This window comes from Anguilla anguilla, chromosome 2 (assembly GCF_013347855.1).
Source record: "Anguilla anguilla isolate fAngAng1 chromosome 2, fAngAng1.pri, whole genome shotgun sequence".
Taxonomy (NCBI): Eukaryota; Metazoa; Chordata; class Actinopteri; order Anguilliformes; family Anguillidae; genus Anguilla; species Anguilla anguilla.
The window spans coordinates 69993813-70016193 of NC_049202.1; the positions used below are offsets into that span (position 1 = coordinate 69993813).

General features: G+C 54.6%; 1 protein-coding gene across 3 annotated transcripts in view; it reads right to left on the reverse strand.

Annotated features, from left to right (window-relative positions):
* The window catches only part of LOC118221134 (testis-expressed protein 2-like), a 53530-nt gene that overhangs the window by 8250 nt on the left and 22899 nt on the right, over window positions 1-22381 (reverse strand). For all 3 annotated transcript variants that reach the window (XM_035405876.1, XM_035405874.1, XM_035405875.1), the window contains 6 exons: window positions 17935-19642; window positions 10701-10901; window positions 9648-10014; window positions 7435-7652; window positions 6254-6397; window positions 5605-5704 (listed from right to left, as the gene is read on the reverse strand). In XM_035405876.1, coding sequence (XP_035261767.1) covers window positions 5605-5704; window positions 6254-6397; window positions 7435-7652; window positions 9648-10014; window positions 10701-10901; window positions 17935-19617 — 2713 coding nt within the window. In that variant the 5' untranslated portion in view covers window positions 19618-19642. The remainder of the gene's footprint in view (window positions 1-5604; window positions 5705-6253; window positions 6398-7434; window positions 7653-9647; window positions 10015-10700; window positions 10902-17934; window positions 19643-22381) is intronic.

The following is a 22381-nucleotide window of genomic DNA, read 5'->3' on the forward strand; positions in this document are numbered from 1 at the left end:
CAGTGTGTGTTGGAGGCAGAGGTGGCCCTGCAGTCAGTGTGTGTTGCAGGCAGAGGTGGCCCTGCAGTCAGTGTGTGTTGGAGGCAGAGGTGGCCCTGCAGTCAGTGTGTGTTGACGGCAGAGGTGACCCTGCAGTCAGTGTGTGTTGGAGGCAGAAGTTCGCTGAAGCGTGCAGAGTTTGTTTGGACGGGCATTACTGAGGGAGCTCAGGGAGCCCGGTGTGTAAACCCCTTCCTTCACAGCCTCCTCTGCCCTCTCCTGCGCACTCCGTCTTTCCCTGGCCCACCCTGGCTCCCCTACATCCCCCTCTCCATCCCTCCCTCCCTCCCTCCCTCCCTCCCTCGCTTCTTCCACAAGCCCCATGTAACTAACGCAGGTCAAAGTTGGATTTCTGCAGCAGATGCTCTGAATCTCTCAGTCTCTCTCCCCCCCCCCCCCCCACCCCCCACCCCCGCCCAGTGGGTGGGTTGGGGGGGAGTTGGGGTGGGGGGGGGGAGTTGGGGGGGTGAGAGCGGGAGAGAGTGAGAGATCACACGGTCCTTTGAAAAGGAGAGAAACAGTTGGACGCGGCGCGTCTCCCTCCTGGCGCGGCGGAGAGGGCTGCTCTCTCTTTTTGAAGACAGCGGGACGCCGCGCCGCGTAAACATCGACGCTCAAACGCCAGCGCTAATCTGGGTTACACGCGTCCGATCCCTCGGGGATCCCACAATCCTTTGCTCTTCCTGTTTCTGTTTTTTTTTTTTTTTTGCGGACCGAGACAACCCTCTCTCTCGGGGGGGGGGGGGGGGGGGGGGGGCCTCCATCACACGCAACTCTTCCTCCGTGGCACACGCATCACATGCCATAACAAAGCAAGATTTCCACTCGGAAGGATTCCTGTGAAACGACGCCACTGGATATCTGCATTAAATATTCAGGTGAATGTGTACATCACCTTTTTTCATCTACACTTCAAACCAAAATGAAGTGTAAGGGGGGAAAATGTGTCTTTTAAGCTATGGCTGTGCAGTGCAGGATGTGTGGGCTCATCTGGTCAGTGCTTATGCCAGCCATAATATCAGCTGCCCCTTACAGGCCCCCCCCCGCGGTAAAAATCTAGTACCTCCATAAGAGATTCCTCATATTACCCCACTGCTTAGTGAGATCTGAGACAGACGAGATGGATTCAAAATCCCCTGGGCAAAGTCTGGAGAAAAGTGTCACTCACACCAAAGATAGCTCATCTGTCAAAAAATGACTACAAAGCTGCAATATATAAGGAACACGTTCGCTCTTAAAAAGGTAGAGGGTGCGCAAACCGCTACACGGCTACGGCACGCAGTCCTGCTGTTCTCAGAGAGCATTTAGCATTCTAAACTTGAACCACTAGAGGGCGCTCTGGACATAGAATTAAACCACGAGATAGGAGGAAAGACACATCCTCTTCTCACAAACACGCGACGAATTTCACGTCAGGAGCTGCACACGTTGACCTTTCGCGCGCCTGGAGACGGGGTCATTTCGAGCGAAATCGGTCACCGCAGAAAGGAACGGCGAGCGGCACGACGCGGTCGCCCAGCTCTGAGAGAAAGCGACGCCCCCCCCGCGCTCCTCCTCTGCAGCGCAGGGCTGGGCTTTCAGGGGGTCATCGTGAGCGACGGCAGGCCCCGGTAGGCTGAGGGACGAGCGCGCGCTCTGGGAGAGAGAGCCTCCGAGCGCAGGTCTCAGCGCGGCGGTACGGCCCCGCCCGTATGGCGGACGATGGCGGACGGTGTCAGCAGGGTGCTGCCGATCCCGCCCATCCCGTCCTCTCCACCGGCTTCGCTCACAGGACGGGGGGTCTGACAACCGAAGACGCGGCAGCCCCCCCCCCCGGCGGCAGGCGGACCGATGGAACAGAGCAGGGGTTCACCCGCTCCTATGGCAATGGGGGGGGGGGTCAGGGGTGTGCCTCGGCAGGGGGAGGAGCAACACATGGCCCTTATGAGCCCAGCTCAGTCACACCACCAGGCTGGGACTCCGCCCACATGAGCCTGCTGTGACTGGCTCCGCCCCCGTGGCGCGGCGTGGGCACCCGGGGGGCCGGCACAGAGGCAGCACACTTCCTGCTTCCTGCTCGCTCCGATGTCAGCGAGTTCTGCTGCAATTGGGGCGAGACCCCCGTCCCGGTATACCCTCAGCGGCACCGATCCGTGAGACCGTGCATCCCCTCTCCCAGAACCCCCGTCCCAGAATGCACTGCGTTCAGGAACTCCCCACCTCAAACCAGCGCTCTGTGCTCTTTAACAGAGCTCTGTTCAGCATGGAGAGCGCTCCTGTCATACAGCCCTACCGAAACACAACAAGTCAATGAAAAATCCATACTTTATAACGGTTATCTATTTCATTAGTTCTGTAAAAGGAGGCCCATCAAGCAAAAAGAATAAATAATTTGAGAGTGAGAGAGTCCCTGTGTTGCCTGGATGAGAAGAAACCGCCTCACACTCCCGATTGGGTGATAAAGGGAATGACTCTGATGTGGATCTCAGGGGTTTATACGGTCCGCAGAACTCCCAGCAGGCTCTTCTGCTTCCTCAGCCACCGCGAGCCGCGCCGCGAGCGGCAGGCGGAGTCAACTTCCGCTCTCATCGCGTCTCACCTGCGCGGTGGCTGATAAAACGTTAGCGTTAGCGGTAGCTGCAAGTCGGGCGCCATCGGCAGCGAGAGGAGGAAGAGGAGGAGGAGGGGCCACTCTGGCACCAGGGGCCAGACACAGATACATGAAACAGGTGAAAATGACATAGATGACACCATTGAGTCTGTGTCAATGCACTCTCGGTCTAATCTTTTAATGGCGGCATAAAATATGCACATCAGCTAAGCTCTCAAAGTCACTGCGTGCGGGGGGGGGGGGATGCAGTGACATCACAAAGCAATAACTCCAGGGAGCGGAGGGTGAGGAGCTGTTAAAAGCAGTGCGCTTTGGAGCGCACATTAACTCCATCATACTCGGGAATGACACCATAAAAAACTCCTGCTGTGGGATGACTTCACATGATGTCATAAACTCATCGTCTTTTTCCTTCAGACCCGCACCCCGTTGGATTTTAAATAAAACCCCTCCAGCACACCGGATTTGAAATAAAACAGTAAACGCGAGGTTAAAGTACTGACTGCTTTCATTTTGAGGGTATTTACATACATATTGGGTGATTCTCGTGAGTCTTTGCATCATTAGTTCACGCAATGAATAGAAAACAAAGCAGCACAGAAACAAGCAGGAGCTGAAGATGGCTGCAGTACAGGCCTGGCAGAACATCACCAGTGTCTGGTGAGGTCCACGGGGCACAGACTTAAGGCAGTCATGAAATGAAAAGGATTTACAACCAAGCACTAAATATGAAATTTTTAGGATCTATTTGTAATGATTCTTTGGCTAAATATTTTTCAGACTATGAAATATTATTTTGTAAATATTATTTGTCTAATGTCCTTTGCCCCCCTAAAATGGAGGGAATACATGTGATTCCTACACTGATCACCTGATAAAGCTGACAGTCCGTACTTTAACCTCACATTCATTGCTTTTATTTCAAATCCAAATGTGCAACAGTACACAGAGCCAAAACAACAAAAATCGTGCCATGTGCCTTTAGCTCTCAACTGCATATTGTTATTGTGAAACTAGCACAGTGCTACATTGTACGAATGCTCATTCAGGGCTATCGTGTCTTCATAGCCTCGAGCTCTCAATATTTTTCTAGAGAAATAACAAGACGTTCTCCACCAGGAGCCAATTAGCCCTCAGAGTATACCGTGTCTGTCTCGCGAAGAGGCCGGTTGTAGAACCATCCCTGTATGAGGCAGTCAATAAACATCACCTTCAGCTCTGTGCCCGACCCTGGGCTGCCTGTGCTTGTGTAGCTAGCATTTTAGCATTTGATACTTCAGTCTGAGCGCTATATACACCAATCCATCTCCAGTCAGAAACGACCTGCCCAATGGGAAACGTGTGCTCTCTGGATTTTTACAACACTGGGTGTTGTTTTCTCTGTTTCTAAGGGCATTACAGAATCAGCCGACTCTCACAGTGCTCCGATCCTCTTAGTCATGCGCCTGGGCGGGGTGTGGGGGGCCGGGATGGGTGGATGGGGGAGAAGGGGGGGGGGGGCAGTCACAAGACACCCCTGCCCCCCGTCCGCCCGTTCGAGGACAGAGCAAGAGCGGTCTCCACAACAGCGTGGCCTGTGTGTGAATGTGGGGCGAGAGCTTTTCCACCTCCCCCCTAGTCCCACTTGAAAGGATTCCAGGCGGGAGTGTGAGAACGGGGTCGACGCAGAACGGGCTCACCCGACGCACCGCTCGTATTTCGGAACGGACTCGAGCTGAACCCGAATACGCGCTCCAGACCGGAACCCGCGCAAAAGGTCGGCGCGCTCACGCGATACACGGCGCCAGCCGCCACGGCCAATGGGTGAACTCGACACCGCGCGACACGGCCCCGACAGCTTCAGCCCAATCCCCGCGAAAGCCACGCAAATACCCATAATGCACGGCGAAGAGCTCTGACGCGCCCCCTTCCCTTCCCTCCCACACGTACAGGCTGAGGGGAAAGGGTTCGCCCTCTGAGCTGATGACACTGTGGTCGAAACTAAACCATACGTCGCAATCGTGCGGTAAGCACGAGGGCGGCGACTCAAAATCACACGGTGATCAAAAGTTGGGCGAGGCGAAGAACACAGTGACACAAGTGACACAAGTGAGCTCATTTCCCATTATAGGCCTTTCTGTATCCTGCCTGCCCTTTGGCCAGGGAAGAACCCGTTTCCTGCTGCTCAATGTCGTCTTCTGCTGCTTAATGTCGTGAGTTGTGCACCGGGTTGATGGATGAGCCAATATGGCCGCCGCTACCACCTCCGATGCCCCACAAGTAAATGCTACAGGGAGTAAAGCGGGGCATTTGAGCCCCTGACTAAATTAAACGTCAGCGTACAGACATAGCACTGATTCACAGCAGAGAGTGGGGACAGGGTGGGGTGGGGGGGTGGGGGTGATTCACACAGCTAATAGCATAGTCCTCATGGGGAATAATTCTCTCAAACGTGTCTGTGTGTGTGTGTGCGTGTCTGTGTGAGTTTTTATAAGGCCTTTTCTGTGTGTCTGGTAACCTAGGCCACTGGTAAATCAAAACACACTCTCCAGCACAACAGTACAACTCTTCACCACGGTTACGAATGTGGGGATGGAACCTTCTCTTCACGAAACAAGATAAAATCCAGAATCCCCACCCCAGAGAGCACTAAAAAGACTGATACGTGCCAAACCTTGGTCACGATTCTTCCGAATTTTACTGTTTTTATTTGTGTCACGCAGGTCTGGCCTCCCGTTTCTGCGTTCGCTGTGAGAGTTAAATGTAATTCAGCAGCACACACAATGCCATAGTCATACCTGCGCTTGGCACGAGCTGAACTGAGCATCAGGGTGCGAAGCTGCTTTGAAAGGGAACGGACCTCACGAATGCGGGTGACCCGCAGGACCACCTGACCGACCGCCTGACCGACCACCTGACCGACCGCCTGACCGACCACCTGACCGACCGCCTGACCGACCGCCTGCTCCAACCCGCTTCACACACTGCGGTCTCACCTTGGTGGTCCACGGACGGCTTGGACGCCTGCAGGATCTTGGGAATGGCCACGCCCATGTCCAGCTCGGTCAGGGTCAGCTCGTTCATGAAGTACGGCAGCTGCAACGCACAGGCGACACGTCAGTGACGCACACACACACACACACACACACCCAAGTCAGGCCCAGGTGTTCAGGCAGGACAGAGTCAGCCGAGGGAGATTCTGATTGGCCGAGCCTCCCGTCAGCACAGAGGGGGAAAGATAAAACAGTGGATGATGACATGTACGCGCTCTCTGTCTCCATGGCAACACGGCCACCGACTGCACAGTCCGCTGCAGCCGCTGACCACGTCGGTCCGGCCATGCTAGGCTGACCAAAGCAGCGCGGGGCTCCTGCCTGTTCAAAGCATCCCTAGCGATCAAACCCCCCCCCCCCCCCCCCCGCCCGTAGCAAACACTCACGCGTCTCCACAAGGACAAAATGGCCTCCTTCCAGTTTCTTTGATTTTCTGAAGTTTATGAAAAAGGCCATTTTAATGGGGGAAAGAGCACAGGACTCTGCACAGCTGGAGGACTGTTCTGAAGGTAATAGTCACGCACTCAAATGTAAAACCGAAGCTGCCAACCGTGAGAGCACATAAACACAGCCAGGACTTAGCGACACCCACCCTGATCTTGCTGAGCTTCATCTGGATCTTCTTGGACACCATGTCGGCCCAGTACTTCTCCCCCAGGAAGTCCCAGAAGATCCGGCCCACCAAGGCGTTGACCCAGGCAACAGACTCCTCCTCCACTCCGGGGCTGCTAGGCAACTGACGCGGTCGTAGGGTCGCGGACACGGAACCAGACGGGGAAGAAGAGAAAAAATGAAATTAGATAATTATTTATTATCCGCCCCTATAGCCGGTAACTGCGGGATCCACACGGTGGCCTCAGTGCTTCAGCTGAACGGGTTCTTCTCTCGAAGCGCAGAATGGTAAATGGACTGCATTTATATAGCGCTTTTATCCAAAGCGCTTTACAATTGATGCCTCTCATTCACCCATTCACACGCACACGCACACTCACACTCACACACCAACGGTGAAAGGCTGCCATGCAAGGTACCAATCAGCTCATTGGGAGCAATTAGGGGCTAGGTGTCTTGCTCAGGGACACGTCGACATGCCCAGGGCAGGGGGAATCGAACCGGCAACCCCCCGACTACCTGACAAACGCTCTTACCTCCTGAGCTATATGTAGGTACCAGTCAGCTCGTTGGGAGCAATTAGGGGTTAGGTGTCTTGCTCAGGGACACTTCAACATGCCCAGGGTGGGGGATCGAACCGGCAACCCTCCGACTGCCAGACAACCGCTCTCACCTCCTGAGCTATGTGTTGCCCCACAGAAAACGCCGGCATCAGCCCTGACACGATGCGACACGCAGCACGCGGCAAAGAGCCGTAAGAGGACGCCTCCGCCGCCGCGCGGGGACAGCCCGTCAAACCTGAACGCCGTCACTTCCCCCCGCCCCCCGACCCCTCGCCACGTCTGAACGATCCTGGCAGAGAGGTCCCGCCGGCAGAGTGCCTCAATGCCCACAGACACCACTCAGAGAGAGCCGTTTACTGAGCACGCACGCGCCTCGTTCTCCACGATGTGAAAACCGGGCTCGCGCATGTACATATATATAACGCGTCCTGACAGACGCTGGCCCCAAGGTCGAGTTAGCTCGATAGCACGTTAGCATGGAATGATGAGATCATATTTGCAGAGGGCTCCCCCCCTCTCTCACTCTGTTTTACTGAAGCGCCATCATTTCGGGCTGGTGTGACAGGGTGAAGGGGTGAAGGGGTGACCCCCCCGGTACCTTTTTCCCGGCGCCGGGGCTGCTGGCGGCGCTGTGGGCGGGGCTGGCGGCGGGACTCCTCGGGGCGGGGGGCACGTATTTGGCCATGTAGACGCTGTAGTCCAGCAGCATCTTCTGCTTGACGCCGCCGGCCAGCTCCTTCTGCCGCGGCTGCGTCATGGGCAGAGCCTCGTCCAGACTGCCCCGGCTGCTGCTGCGGCTGTGCGTGGGCAGGACGGCTGCGGGGGGGGCAGGGCAAAGGAGGGGGTGGGGCAGGGGGAGGGCGGGGCAGGGGAGGGGGAGGGGCAGGGGCAGTAAAGGGGGAGGGGGAGAGGGGAGGGCGGGGGAAGGGCAGGGAGGCGGGGCGGGGGAAGGCAGGGGAGGGGGAGAGGGAGGGGTCAGGGGAGGGGCAGGGGCAGTGAAGGAGGAGGGGGAGAGGGGGGAGTGGGGGAAGGGGAAGGGCAGGGAGGGGGAGGTCAGGGAGAGGGGCAGGGGAGGGGCAGGGAGAGAGGGAGGGCGGGTCAGGGGAAGGGGAAGAGGGAGAGGGAGGGGGGGACACCAAAACCATCACTCAAACTCACATCCACTCACGCGCCTCAATCCTGCCTCCTGAGCCCTAAGAACCGGCACCAGGAGCCCACCTGCTCACACGAGAGAAAAAAAACATACGACAAAGATCTTGCACGGAAGAAGAAGAAGAAAAAAAAAAAAAAGATGCGCACGGCTAGCGAAATGTAGTCATATAAAGCCGGAGACTTCAGCGCGATCGATCCTATCTCTCCGTCCGTCCCTCACCGAAATCACATAAAAAAAACAAACGTGTCATATTTCCCCGAACGGAAAAGTCTTACTCGGGCATCTCGTACTTCATCAGCTGCTGGATCAGGCCTGGCTTCCGCAATTACAATCTGAGAAACTGCCTCTCTAAAACTCACGCTAGCATGCAGCGTAACACAACCGTCAGTCGCGAAACTGTACGTTATTCACCATCCCTGTGGATATTCACATTACATTTATTCATTTAGTCGAGACTTCCATCCTAAGCTACTTCCACGCCCATTAAGGCAAGCAGCACTGCATATATATAATAATAAACACATATATTCAATAGTCAGTATAATTACATGCGGGCAGATTTCACCCTGAAATGCCACAGGACCTTAATTGCACTCTCCCATGCAGAGGCCTGGATCTGATGCAGGCATCTGTCCCTTGGGCATGTTTACTCAAAACCAGAAATAGGAAATGGAGTCTGTAAAGGCCATCCGTGATCATTACTGGAGACTGCTTGGCACGCAGACCATTATCTGGAGATCACGTGACACAGTATGCTCTGACTTGCTTTCTCTCTCCTCCACCCCCCCCCCCCCCCCCCACCCAACACCACCCCAACCCCACCCCTACCCCCAAAAGTACCTGTGGGTGGTTCACTCATCCTGGGCCCTCTGCAGACGCTTGTTGTTAGCCTGAGGACTCATATTGGCCCCGTCACTGGCGCCTATCCTTTATATTCATGTCAGTGAAAAGCCTTCAGGCACCCAGCAAGGGCTGCTGTGGGCCGGACGGCATTAACTTAGCATCTGAGCGGACTCTCAAAGCCGGCTGGCCTTCTTTCTCCCGGCACTAAGCTGAGCACTGATCACAACCAGAACCAGCCACCGCCCCCGCGCGCAAAACCACGTCTGATGCCCTGGCTGCGCTCAGACACGGACAAACACGGACCTCATTCATCGACAGAACAAGGTCGCCATTGGTCACCAAATTTGCTGCGTCAGCTTCCCTGGAATACCTCGCTGTCTTAATTCAGTTAATGTTTTTTTTGTTGTTGTTGCTTGACATGAAGTGATATGGATCTCAGGCTGAGCCATGACCGTGCATTAAAAAGGGCTGGGATTTGTGTGATCTGGAACCATTACATTACATTACAGGCATTTAGCAGACACTCTTATCCAGAGCGACTTACACAACTTATACATAGCATTTACACTGCAATCATTAAGGCAGCTGGACATATACTGAAGCAATTTCGGTTAAGTACCTTGCTCAAGGGTACAACGGCAGTGTCCTTACCCGGGAATCGAACCTGCGACCTTTCGGTTACGAGCCCAGTTCCTTACCCACTGTGCTACACTCCGTCGGAACCCCACGGTAACAGGATCTTCACTCCCCCGGATTAGGCTGAGGGGGATTTGTGTTTTTTTTTTCGTAAGGGGGGAGGGACGGCGCGCACTCACCGCTCATACTCCCGGGCAGGCTGGAGGCCCGTTTGGTCTCCGACTTCAGCCGGGACGCCACCAGCATCCGGCGGAACCACTCCTCCTTCTCCCGCCCCGTCCTGCCGAACAGGAAGAGGGTGTGGTCCCGGGGAGCCGGGCCCCGGCCCCCGTCCTGCGCCGCGGCGGCCGGCCTCTTGGCCTCCTCGGCCCCCCCGGGCGCCTCCGGCCTCTCCCCCCCGCCCCCGGTGGCCTTCTCCTCGATGGCTTCAGGCTTGTCCGCCTGGGCCTTGGACATGAAGTCCTCCTGCTTGCCCAGCTCGATGCAGATGGGGTACTTCTTGTTCCACACTCGCTTCCTCGCTAGGCTCTCAGGCACCAGGTATATCTGCACAGCAGAGACACGACATGTCACCCACCCGGGGGCTAATGCACCTTATGAGCTCACCACTTATAACACGTCTGCAACGCTCCCAAGAGAATCTCACTATAAACCTACATGGTTTCCACTATGACCCACTTAACATCAATGTGTCTTTTTGTGAAAACGTGTGACCAAATGTAAAGGGCACTTCACTGAGAAGCTATCTGTTCCTTTTAGCGTTATGGTGACTAGCACCAGTTGTGATGCCATAGTGTGCACTGGACAATCGCAACCATCAAGTAGTTCTCAACCAAATCACACATCTGCTGACTCCTGTCATTCCATATACACATTATACACATTATAAACAGTTCTTGCTTCAAAAAACGAAGACTGTAGAGCAATACTAGACAGCACATAGAGGACTGCCAAAACTGGTAAATCAACAACTGAATTAATAAACTAAGAGACATTCATTTCTTCTTAAACCACGTTAATCATAGGTCTTTCAAAACGTATGATTATGCAAGAAATCTACCCTAAATTGCAGAACAAACAAAATCTCCCTTTTTGAAAAGCTGCCGTATGTGAGGAAGCGGACACGGTAAGAGTGAAACACAGGCAGGAACATCACACGTTATCCAGGGTCTGATTCAGAGCGACGGCCCCTCAAACCGGACCCAGGCCTCGGGCTCCAGGGGGCCCCCCACCTTGCTGTCGGTGAGGTCGTAGATCTTCTGGCTGACGTAGGTGACGTCGGGCTTGGGCTCGTTGAAGGTGGCGCGGCGGGCGACGTTGCGTCCGGGTTTGGAGAGGCGCAGGGTGGACCCGTCCAGGCGCACGAAGACGGAGTGCGTCAGCGTGGCGTGGTACGTCTCCGGGTCGTAGTTCAGGATCTCGTTCATCCACCCCTGGGTCAAGGCCACAGAGGGGCAACACGTCAGACTTATACATTTTTTTTTAAAAACACGACATTTAGACAACGGGGGATCTGTGAGGAAGCCGAACACTACAATAATTAATGGAATAAAATGCGAGCGCTATAATGTGATAGTCACAAAAACAAAGTCATAAAAGTATTAATCTATTTTAGATCGCCATGTGTGGTAATTCCGTATGAGGTGATTGCGGCTATAACAAGCAGATATGTGAACCACACATAGGCATATTCCCAAGTCCACCAGTGCTGTGCCAAAAAAAATGTTCCTCTTCAGATTTCCACAACAGAGAACACTGGGATTTTCTGTAGCACTGGCCAATACACATCTTTCCCTGGCTATACACTGGTCCATCCAGTCCCTATGAACACTGGAGCAGCCACTGCTGAGATCGGCCTCGGTGCTCTGCCATCTACGCGTCCATCCGCCACATCAGTGTGCCCGTCGGTGTGTGGCATTCTGTGCACTTTCACCCAAACACCCCAGCCGCCCAGCTGGATCTCTGCAGGTCCAGCAGGACAGGTTGATGTAGCAGCGATTCTCTTTTCTGACAAATGTCCCCATTACCTTCTATTTAAGACATTTGTGAACACCATTTCTTAGTAAAAAAAAAAAAAAAGGGGGGGACAGGCCTGTTTTATTTGCCATTCCCAGCAGTCTGAAAGTGTAATGGGTTTCAGTGATGTATTAGTCCTGCTGCAACGCTCCAAAGTCACACCTCACCTGGGCGTGATGTATGACCGAATGTAGATGCACACCAACTGTATTAACACGAAGAACCGCCCCAGTCTGGGGAGGGACTGTCAGGGTAACTCGGAGTTCAGTTTTCCTGTGTACTTAATGGCGGCTTGCGCAACTCGAAATGACCGGAATGCTGGACAAGCAGAAGAATAATGGCATTCACAGTGAATTTCACTGCCACGGCCAGAACAAAGCTCCTTTCATACAGGGTGTCGCTCAGACTTGCTCTACGTCTTGCTGTGCTGGGAAGGGGGTGGGCTGGGGGGGGGGGCGGTTAGCGGAGGTCGCTGATCTCAGCTTAAGAGCCGAGAGCTCATCGCTAATCCATCGTACCCTCAGGGCAGTTACGCATTCCAAAGAATATTAAAATGAAAAATCCCTCCTTGGGAAGTTAACCAATGGTTGAGCAGAGGACAGTTTCATCTCCTATAGTTTCATCTCCTTAGGTCACTGGCCAGCGTAAGCAAAGCGCAAAAAAAAAAAATCACCATTAGCCATATAGTAAACGTTGAAATGCAATAGTGGCAATAGCCACAAAGCTTTCAGGTGCTTCCCCCACCCTGTGCTTAACTGTGACTGACGCAGAACACAGTTTGCTGCTGTTAGCATGTGACCCTGAACTTCCCTCAAGGGCCACAAACACTTTTTTTCGGAAATGTACACGAATAACAAATTTGTGAGACTTTGCGAATAAAGGGGGCGACATAGCTCAGGAGGTAAGCGCTATATAAATGCAGTCCATTTACCATTTACCAAAGTAACTGAACTTCAGTGAGACGGGGCTAAGGACCCTGGGGAACAGACAGATGCATCCGCCACAACTACAGTTTCTACACATCATCTGAGCAGCTGCGAACTCCTCCGGCGATGACTGAAGACTCCATGTCTTTACTCACCCCTCATACACAGGGGCTGGACAGGAGCACACGATCTCACACAATCGACCCCTGACCTGGGAAGCACTTCCAAACTAAACCTGACTCAGTTACGAGCTTCCCGTAACTCAGACCGCACCGTCTGACTCCTGCTCACAGAACGCGCCTCCCTGTGGAGGAGGTGCTGAGCGTTTGGGTCAGATTCCAGAAGGCAGACGTATGTACGGATAAGGGGGGGAGGAGCCAGGAGGACCACCGCTCCAGTGCTGCTGCCATGCAAACAGGGGAAAGGGCAGGCACTACATGGGTGGCAGAATGCCACGTCCAGCCTTGTCATGCCACAGTGGGCACAGGTTGCTGATGGGAATAGACTGCTCTTTAACCGGCAAATATTCCGGAGCGTTTCTAAAAAGCCCTTATTCTCCTCAGGAATTTACTGGCAAAAATTCCGGAGCGTTTCTAAAAAGCGCTTATTCTCCTCAGGAATTTACTGGCAAATATTCTGGAGCGTTTCTAAAAAGCCCTTATTCTCCTCAGGAATTTACTGGCAAATATTCTGGAGCATTTCTAAGAAAGCGCTTATTCTCCTCAGGAATTCACGCTTCCAGTAAGAGCCCGACGTCTAATTGGCAAGCGCTAGTGTCAGGTCGTGGTCGTGAAGGTACTGTGCCGGTCGCTAACACTGAAGCGTAGCGATGGCGAGAGGCTCAGCCAGGGACGTCCTGCTTCGACCGCTCTCCCTTTGCACTGAACTGAACCAGACGGGTCAGATGTGACCGAAAACATCGCTTAAACGTTCCAGATTAAAGGTGCGCTACTCTAGTTTCCTGAGGCCTCTTGGACGCCATTTTTGTCTCTCCCCTTTTCCTGCACAGAACAGAGAAGAGAGACAAAATGACTGCAGTGATCTTGCTTTACTAAAAAAAAAAGAAATCTTTGCTCGTGCATGCAGCCAACCGCAAACCAGCCTGCGATGATGCCCAGGTGTGAGACAAGAAAGAAAAAAAAAAAGGTGTGAACAGACAACGATGTCGGTTACAAGCCCATGCATTTTTCTGAAACAGCTATCAATGTTTCACATTGAACCTCTGTTAAAATATTAAAGAATATCTCATTAGGATGCAGCATTGCTTCATTTTGAATGATAGAATATGGGGTGGAAAGGGGGATGAACGAGTGTGAGGGTGTGCACAAATCTATGTGTGTGTGTGTGTGTGTGTGTGTGTGTGCGTGTGCGTGAGTGTTTGTGTGTGTGTGTGTGTGTGTGCACATATGCATTTCAAAGTGCAAGAATAATCAGTGTGTGGTGTTGTGTTGGCATTATTGCCCTCGTTTCATGTATGATCACATTATCTCCGGGATAAAATGTGAGTGCACTGCTGGAGAATTGCAAATCAACTGCCATTTCAAAAAAAAAAAAGGTCAGATAGCCAGGCCGCTAACCTTTTACGCTGGGCCCTTGAAATGTCTCTAAGCTTCCTACACACCACAGATGCCAGCTTCCGCATTGACATTATTTGGGAGCACTGGGCAAGGAAACCACTGCTGGTGAAAGAAAGCAATATTATAAGAGCAGCAGCAACTAGCATACAGTAGATGCTCGGTGTTATTGCACCATTCAGACAAAGGAATATGGCAGCACCAAGCCATCTCCCAGCCCATTATAGCCCTGGAGCGTTTGTGAGCTCTGGAAGAAACGTACATACACTTCTAAATCTCGTGGCTCTGTTGTGTTTTCCATTAGGTAAAGCTCTTCCTCAAAGCACCCAGCAAATCAGCCTCTCTGACAAGTAAAACCAACAGGGCCCCAACAACCTCCTCGTACCTTCGTACGACCATGCGCTTTTTCAGTCTTGGGTTTGGGCTGTAAATTCTGACAGCACGGCTGGTGTAAATGCACAAACAAGCCCGCTACCCGACAACATGAAATCGGCACCGAGGGAACCAGGGGCTCTGATGGTTCTTCAAACGGAAACTCAAGACGCACCTCTTCTCTGTATACCTCTCTCCTCTTCCCTAAACCCTCTCCCATAACTATTTCAAAAAAAAAAAAAAAAAAAAAAAAAAAAAAAAAAAATTTTTTGGTTCAGACTATCTTGTTTCTCCTTACTGTATGCTACTATAGTAAAGGCTTTTTATCTACATTCTATTCAATGGACTTAAGTGGACTTGATCCTGAGTTTGGTTACACTGTTGTAAGTCGCTCTGGATAAGAGCGTCAGCTAAATGCCTATAATGTAATGTAATGTAATGAAACTGTGTGTCTGCTTTATACAGCCAAGGATACAGATACAGTGCCCCTTTAAAAGACTGAGGGCAGTAAATCCGGCCGAGGCAGACCAGACACACTACAGTGAACACACACACACACACCAGCAAGCCAGACACTGCAGTGAACACACACACACACACACAAACACACACACACACCAGCAAGCCAGACACTGCAGTGAACACACACACACACACACACACACACAAACACACACACACACCAGCAAGCCAGACACTGCAGTGAACACACATACACACACACCAGCAAGCCAGACACTGCAGTGAACACACACACACACACAGACACACAAACACACACACACACCAGCAAGCCAGACACTGTAGTGAACACACACACACACACACCAGCAAGCCAGACACTGCAGTGAACACACACACACACACACACACCAGCAAGCCAGACACTGCAGTGAACACACACACACACACTAGCAGGCCAGACAAACTGCAGCGGACACACACACACACACACACACCAGCAGTGAACACACACTCACACACACACCAGCAGTGAACACACACTCACACACACACTCACACACACACTCACACACACACACACACACACACACACACACACACACACACACACACACACACCAGCAAGCCAGACACTGCAGTGAACACACATACACACACACACCAGCAAGCCAGACACTGCAATGAACACACACACACACCAGCAAGCCAGACACTGCAGTGAACACACACACACACACATACACCAGCAGTGGACACACACACACACACACCAGCAAGCCAGACACTGCAGTGAACACACACACACACACACACACACACCAGCGCCGTCGCGCCGCTCAGCTCCTCCCCTCACTGACAGCGCCAGTGAGGACGGGGGCGCGTAGCTGCAGGTGATCACACGGCTCTGGCTCGTCACGCGGTTACTATGGCGCTCAACACCATGGCGCTCAACACCGTTTGCTTCCTACTTCCTGCTCTGCGCCAGCAGACCGACAGATGCGTGTTATGTATCTGGGCCTACCCCCCTGGGGACTGTGTTAAGCGATGACAGGCGGACCGTGGAGGGAGCTCGCTGTGCACACACACTCACACCCAGACTGAGATCGCCGTGAGCCTCTTCATTACCCGGGCCGACAAGAGGCCTCTTTTCCACGAAAAAAGCAGAATTCACGCCCCCCTCCAACCCGAAATGTAAAAAAATCGATTTCGACAGAGCTCCTTTCTCTGTCCGCAGCGGCCAGCAGCTGCCCAGCGCAACGGGAACAACGAGAGCGCTAACGCCGCCCACCGCGCCGCGCGTGCCAAGATGTGACACGGCCGCCGGGACGGCAAGCGAAGGAGGAATGACTTCATCGCGTGGGCGTCGCTGGGAGCTCGGCTGCGACTTCGCGAAGCGGCCTGTTCCCCCTCCCCACTGGGGCGGGGGGGGTCCGATGACGGGACCAGGCCGAGGCAGCGCTCCGCACCCCCCCCCCGCTCTCTGACTGCACATCTCATCCAGGGTTTCATGTGCGTGCGTGAGGACGTGTGCGTACACGAGCTGGCACTTTTCGCTCGCTTATTTCCAGCATATTTGTAAAGACGAAATAAATAAAACAAGACCAAGTTGAAACCTAGTGTATGGCCGGACCTCTCCGGCCGACCAATGGTGTAACTTCATAACTCGGCCGACCAATGGTGTAACTTCATAACTCGGCCGACCAATGGTGTAACTTCATCACTCACTCAGTCAGTCACAGACATTCGCGTTTGTCGGGCTGGCCCCGCTGCTGCGGTCCAGCCCAAAAATCGAAAAAATCAAAAACAGATGCAAATTGCCCCAGTACCCCTTCATCGTGACCTGCTTTTAAAGCGTCGTGTTTTTTGTTTTGAAAGCTGCATCTGTTCTTTTTTTCGCACTTCCTTTGTGAACACACATCAACACCAGACAACGTGGTTACGCCCTCAGTGCGGGTCGCACGGCAAAACCCTTCTGATCTCATCCTTTGTTTGGCACCGTAATCATGTCCGTCCTGCCCTTGGTCTTGATTTTAGTATGGCCCTGGTTCTTAGTATGCAACCACCACAGCCTTGGCTTTCAAACAAAGAGGTTCCGACAGCACCAGTAACTGAATATGGGGAAGTGAACACACAGGAAGTGGAGCACAGAGCAGAGTCTGACAGACCTACAGCAAACACGGCACAGGTATGAACTTACTATCGCATCGCCTTCGACACAGAGAGGAGACATTAGGACAGCGTTCGCTGGGAAATGAATGTTTTCTGACGAAGATGACGAAAGGCTGTGTGGCTTTGGGGCGAAGGCAGAGGATTTAGGTTCTGGGTCCGTGACTAATGATCCTTCAGCGGCAGCGCCTTAAAAAAGGCACTTCAGAGAGCTTCCTAAATTTCCCACAGTCACGCTGGATATATGCACTCTCACTTCCTCGCAAAAAAAATTGGGTTTTTCGGCAATAAGGGAAACAGGCGTAGATCCACTCTGGAGTTATATCCAGCACCCGCTCACCCGCTGTGGGTCAGCAGTACACGTGAACTCAGCGAACCACTGGATCCCGCACCAAATAGGCTCACAGCGGATGGGAACCTTTGAATCCATGCTCCGTCGAGCTAGCTCTACACCGGATTAAATTAGGGATTTAAAACATCCATAAGAGGGGTAGCGCTGCATCGATACTTTGAAATCCACAGGCACAAGCCGGAGGACGTCTTAGTCCTAGAAAGCGAGCATTGAGTAAATCAATAAACGAGAGATGCACAGCGTGTATGATTTCCTGCACTCTCCAGGAGAGAGGAGCTGTGACTCAGCTCAGCATCGGACTGCTCTCTGCACTCTCTGACGGGCGGGCAGGTATGACTTCCTGAGTCCTGAGCAGGTCTGCGGGGAGAGGTAATGTGATAGCGCTTCATCTACCGGGCACGGGAGACTACATGAAGCTGGTCAGTGTTATGGTCTGCTGAAAGTGTACAGAGACCCCCCCCCCCCCCCTTAGGGCTAAAGTCTAAAAATGAGCAGAGCCTCACCCCTCCAGGCCATAAGGCTGAAAATGACCGGAACCCCCCCCCCCCCCCAGGCCGAAAGGCCTCTGTGGGGCTGCAGGTTCAAATCCACCCACCTTGAACATGCCCGGCTCCTTGATGTCCAGGTGCGCCACGTTCCACAGCCGGTCCCTGCGCCGGCCGCGCCTGGAGGCATAGCCGGAGCACCTGGGGGCGGCCAGCCACACCACCCCGATGGCCAGCATGAAGCCCACGGCCACGCCCAGCAGCACGCCGCCCAGGTAGGTGGGCAGCGGCAGGACCAGGTACCCGTACACCAGCATGGTCAGGGCGCACAGGGTCTTGTGAGGGACGCTGGACCCCGGCTCCTCGTCCTCCTCTTCCTCCGCCTCCGTCTCGTCCTCGCTCCCCACCCCCGTGCTGCCGCTGGGCGGGAGGCTGGCCCCGCCCGCCGCGTCCCGCGCCACCCCGCCGCCGCTGGCGTCCGTCTCTGCGTCGGCCTCGCCGAAGTCCTCGCTGTAGAGCTCGCAGAACTCCTCGTCCTCCTGCCGGGCCAGCGCGGACATGGAGCACTTCTCCAGGGCCAGCGAGGCGTGGCGGGGGCTCCAGGCCTCGGCGAGCGGCGGGGCGGGCGGGGCGGGGGGCGACTCGGCGGCGGCGGCGGAGGCGGAGCTACCCGGCAGGCCCTCCCCCTCCGAGTCGCACTCCTCCTCCTTGATGCTGTAGTTGTTGTTGTTGCTCTCCAGGTGACCGTTGAGGGCGGCCAGGCTGCAGAGCTCCGAGGCGCTGGAGGACAGGGCCTTGGCCCGGGGGGGGCCCCCCCCTGCCGCCGCCGCCGCCGCCGCCGCCCCCCCGCTCTCCTCCCCCATGATCTTGCTGAGCAGCTGCAGGGGCTCGTAGATCACCTCCGACAGCCGCCGCTTGGTGTCCTCGATGCGCGCCTCCACCTCCGACACCTTGAAGAAGGAGCGGTTGTCCGGGGAGGTGAGCGGGGAGGACGGGGCGGTCTTGGAGTCGCCGGCCCCCGTCACCCGGGGCTGGGTGAACTGCTTGAACAGCTGCAGGTTGAGGCGGGAGTCCGGGGGGCGGCCCGCCGCGGCCTCCTGGTCCTGGCGGGACGTGTCGGTGGAGAGGGACTTCACCAGCGTCTTCATCAGGTGGCGGTGGCGCACGCTGGGGGGCACGGCCACGCCCTCCCGCGGCTCCACGTCCGTGGACAGGGACTTCACCAGGCTCATGAAGGGCTTGTCGCCGGAGGGCAGGGCCACGGATTTCGAGGGGGAGGAGCCGGAGGAGGAAGCGGCCGGGGGAGGGGCCTGGGCCTGGGCCTTCTGACCCGAAGGCCAGGACGAACTGGCGGGGGCGGAGCCTCCGGTAGAGTGCAAAGAGGACAGGATGGAGAGGGCGGGGCTGGGGGCGGAGTGTCCCGAGCGCTGGGGGATGGAGGGCAGGGTGGTGGAGGACACGGGGAGCACCGCCACGTCTGCGGAGGGGGCGCCCCCCCCCGCGGCGGGGTCCGCCCCGCCCCCCTCAAACAGGAGGTCCTCGCTGGCCTCCAGGGCCGTCACAATGCCTTGGTCGTCGTAGTCCCGCCCCGCGGCCGAGGAGGCGGAGATGGCGGAGATGGCGGCTCCGTACAGCTCCTCCTCCTCCTCCTCTTCCTCCTTCCCGAGAGCGGAGAAGTGGATGGTGATGGTCTCCCGGGACAGCGAGCGCTGGACCTGCAGCTTGGGCGCGGCCGGGGGCCGGGAGGGCGGGGCACCTGGTCTCTCTGCATGGCCGCCGCTCTGACTGGTCATCGCAGTGCTCCAGGTAGCCTACAGCCTGCAGGAGGACAGAGAGCAGACAGCAGGGCGCTGAGTCACACAGGTACAGCCTCACAGGTACAGCCTCACCCTCACAGTTACAGCCTCACTCTCACAGGTACAGCCTCACAGGTACAGCCTCAACCTCACCCTCACAGGTACAGCCTCAACCTCACCCTCACAGGTATAGCCTCACCCTCACCCTCACAGGTACAGTCTCACCCTCACAGGTACAGCCTCACCCTCACCCTCACAGGTACAGCCTCACCCTCACAGGTACAGCCTCACTCTCACAGGTACAACCTCACACTCACAGGTACAGCCTCACCCTCACAGGTACAGCCTCACCCTCACAGGTACAGCCTCACCCTCACACTCACAGGTACAGTCTCATTCTCACAGGTACAGCCTCACACTCACAGATACACTCTCAGCCTCACCCCCACAGGTACAGCCTCACCCTCACAGGTACAGCCTCAGGCTCACCCTCACAGGTACATCCTCACACTCACAGGTACAGCCTCACCCTCACCCTCACAGGTACATCCTCACACTCACAGGTACAGTCTCACACTCACCCTCACAGGTACAGCCTCACCCTCACCCTCACAGGTACAGCCTCACCCTCACGGGTAAAGACTCACACTCACCCTCACAGGTACAGCCTCACACTCACCCTCACAGGTACACCCTCACCCTCACCCTCACAGGTACACCCTCACCCTCACCCTCACAGGTACAGCCTCAACCTCACCCTCACAGGTACACCCTCACCCTCACCCTCACAGGTACAGCCTCACCCTCACCCTCACAGGTACAGCCTCACCCTCACCCTCACAAGTACAGTCTCACTCTCACAGGTACAGTCTCACTCTCACAGGTACAGCCTCACCCTCACAGGTACAGCCTCACCCTCACAGGTACAGCCTCACCCTCACAGATACAGCCTCACCCTCACAGGTACAGCCTCAGGCTCACCCTCACAGGTACAGCCTCAGCCTCAGCCTCACCCTCACAGGTACAGCCTCAGCCTCACCCTCACAGGTACAGCCTCACTCTCACAGGTACAGCCTCACAGGTACAGCCTCACCCCCACAGGTACAGTCTCATCCACAGTGGTACAACCCTACCCTCACAGGTACAGCCTCACTCTCACAGGTACAGCCTCACCCTCACAGGTACAGCCTCACCCTCACAGATACAGCCTCACCCTCACAGGTACAGCCTCACCCTCACAGGTATAGCCTCACCCTCACAGGTATAGCCTCACCCTCACAGATACAGCCTCACCCTCACAGATACAGCCTCGCCCTCACAGGTACAGCCTCAGCCTCACCCTCACAGGTACAGCCTCACTCTCACAGGTACAGCCTCACAGGTACAGCCTCACCCCCACAGGTACAGTCTCATCCACAGTGGTACAGCCCTACCCTCACAGATACAGCCTCACTCTCACAGGTACAACCCTACCCTCACAGGTACAGCCTCAGGCTCACAGGTACAGCCTCACCCCCACAGGTACAGTCTCATTCTCACAGGTACAGCCTCACCCTCAAACACCCCCGTCAACACCTCTGCAAATAGACAGACTCTTTCCCCGGGCAAGGAGAGATATTAGTGCCCCAGTCATGGCCTGTGTGCATTGTGCATTGAATATGAATAGAAAGTTCACAGCTGAGAACTGAGCAATATTTCTGCAAGCTTCAGAAAGACTTATTTTGCCTTTTCTTTAGCGCATCAAAGAAATATAGACACAGTTTTTCTTGGATGCAGAAGGCTTTCCCATAACAAATAGCCTTTCCTCAATTACAGCCATGTTAATTACAGATAATGATCTACTGCCATGCCAGCAAAACAAAAACCAACACCTGTCATTTCTGTCTCTTTGTTCCCAGTTTTTATAGTCCAGAGCTGACACGTTATTCCTCCATCCCTGGGGTTTCATTAAACGCATGCCATTCAGCCTGAATCCACCAGAGACCTTCCAGAAATGACACAATCTCTGCCCTGCCTGGTATTTGTCCCATACCACCCCCCCCCCCCCCATTCTCCAGCAATACTGATGTAATCGTCAACATGGTCTCTGGCATTCATCACAATCACAATCACAATCACTGTCCACAGCACGGTGTGCTTATAGAGACCCACAGAGGTGGACAAGCAGAGATACCCACGCCTCACACAGCCACTGCTGCACTGCTCCGCACGGACACAGACAGTCATACGGAAAAAGAGAAGGATACACAAATACCAATGCACACAGACAGGCAGACACACATGCACACAGGCACACACCTACACACACCTACATACACACACACCTACACGCACACACGAACACACACGAATACACACGAATACACACACACGCGGGCACACGCGCGCGCGCACACACATGCACCTACACACACCTAAACACACACACGGACACGCCTACACACACACACGGACATGCCTACACACACACACACGCACACACACGCACACACACACACACACACAAAATGACCCCACATTAATCACATATTCAGGTGCTTTAGCCTGTCGGGGGTGCTGAACGACCCACACGAAGCAGAGACTACTCCATGCCTGCCTACCCGCCTGCCACCAGAGAACATCTACTTAAAACGGCGTAGCTAATAATTCACCTCCTCACAGACCTCTCTTTCTCACTGAGCCGTTAAAAACATTTAACCTCTTACAAAGAGTTCCCAAAAGCCTTGGGACTGGGAGAATGGGACTGAGGGGGAGAAAATGA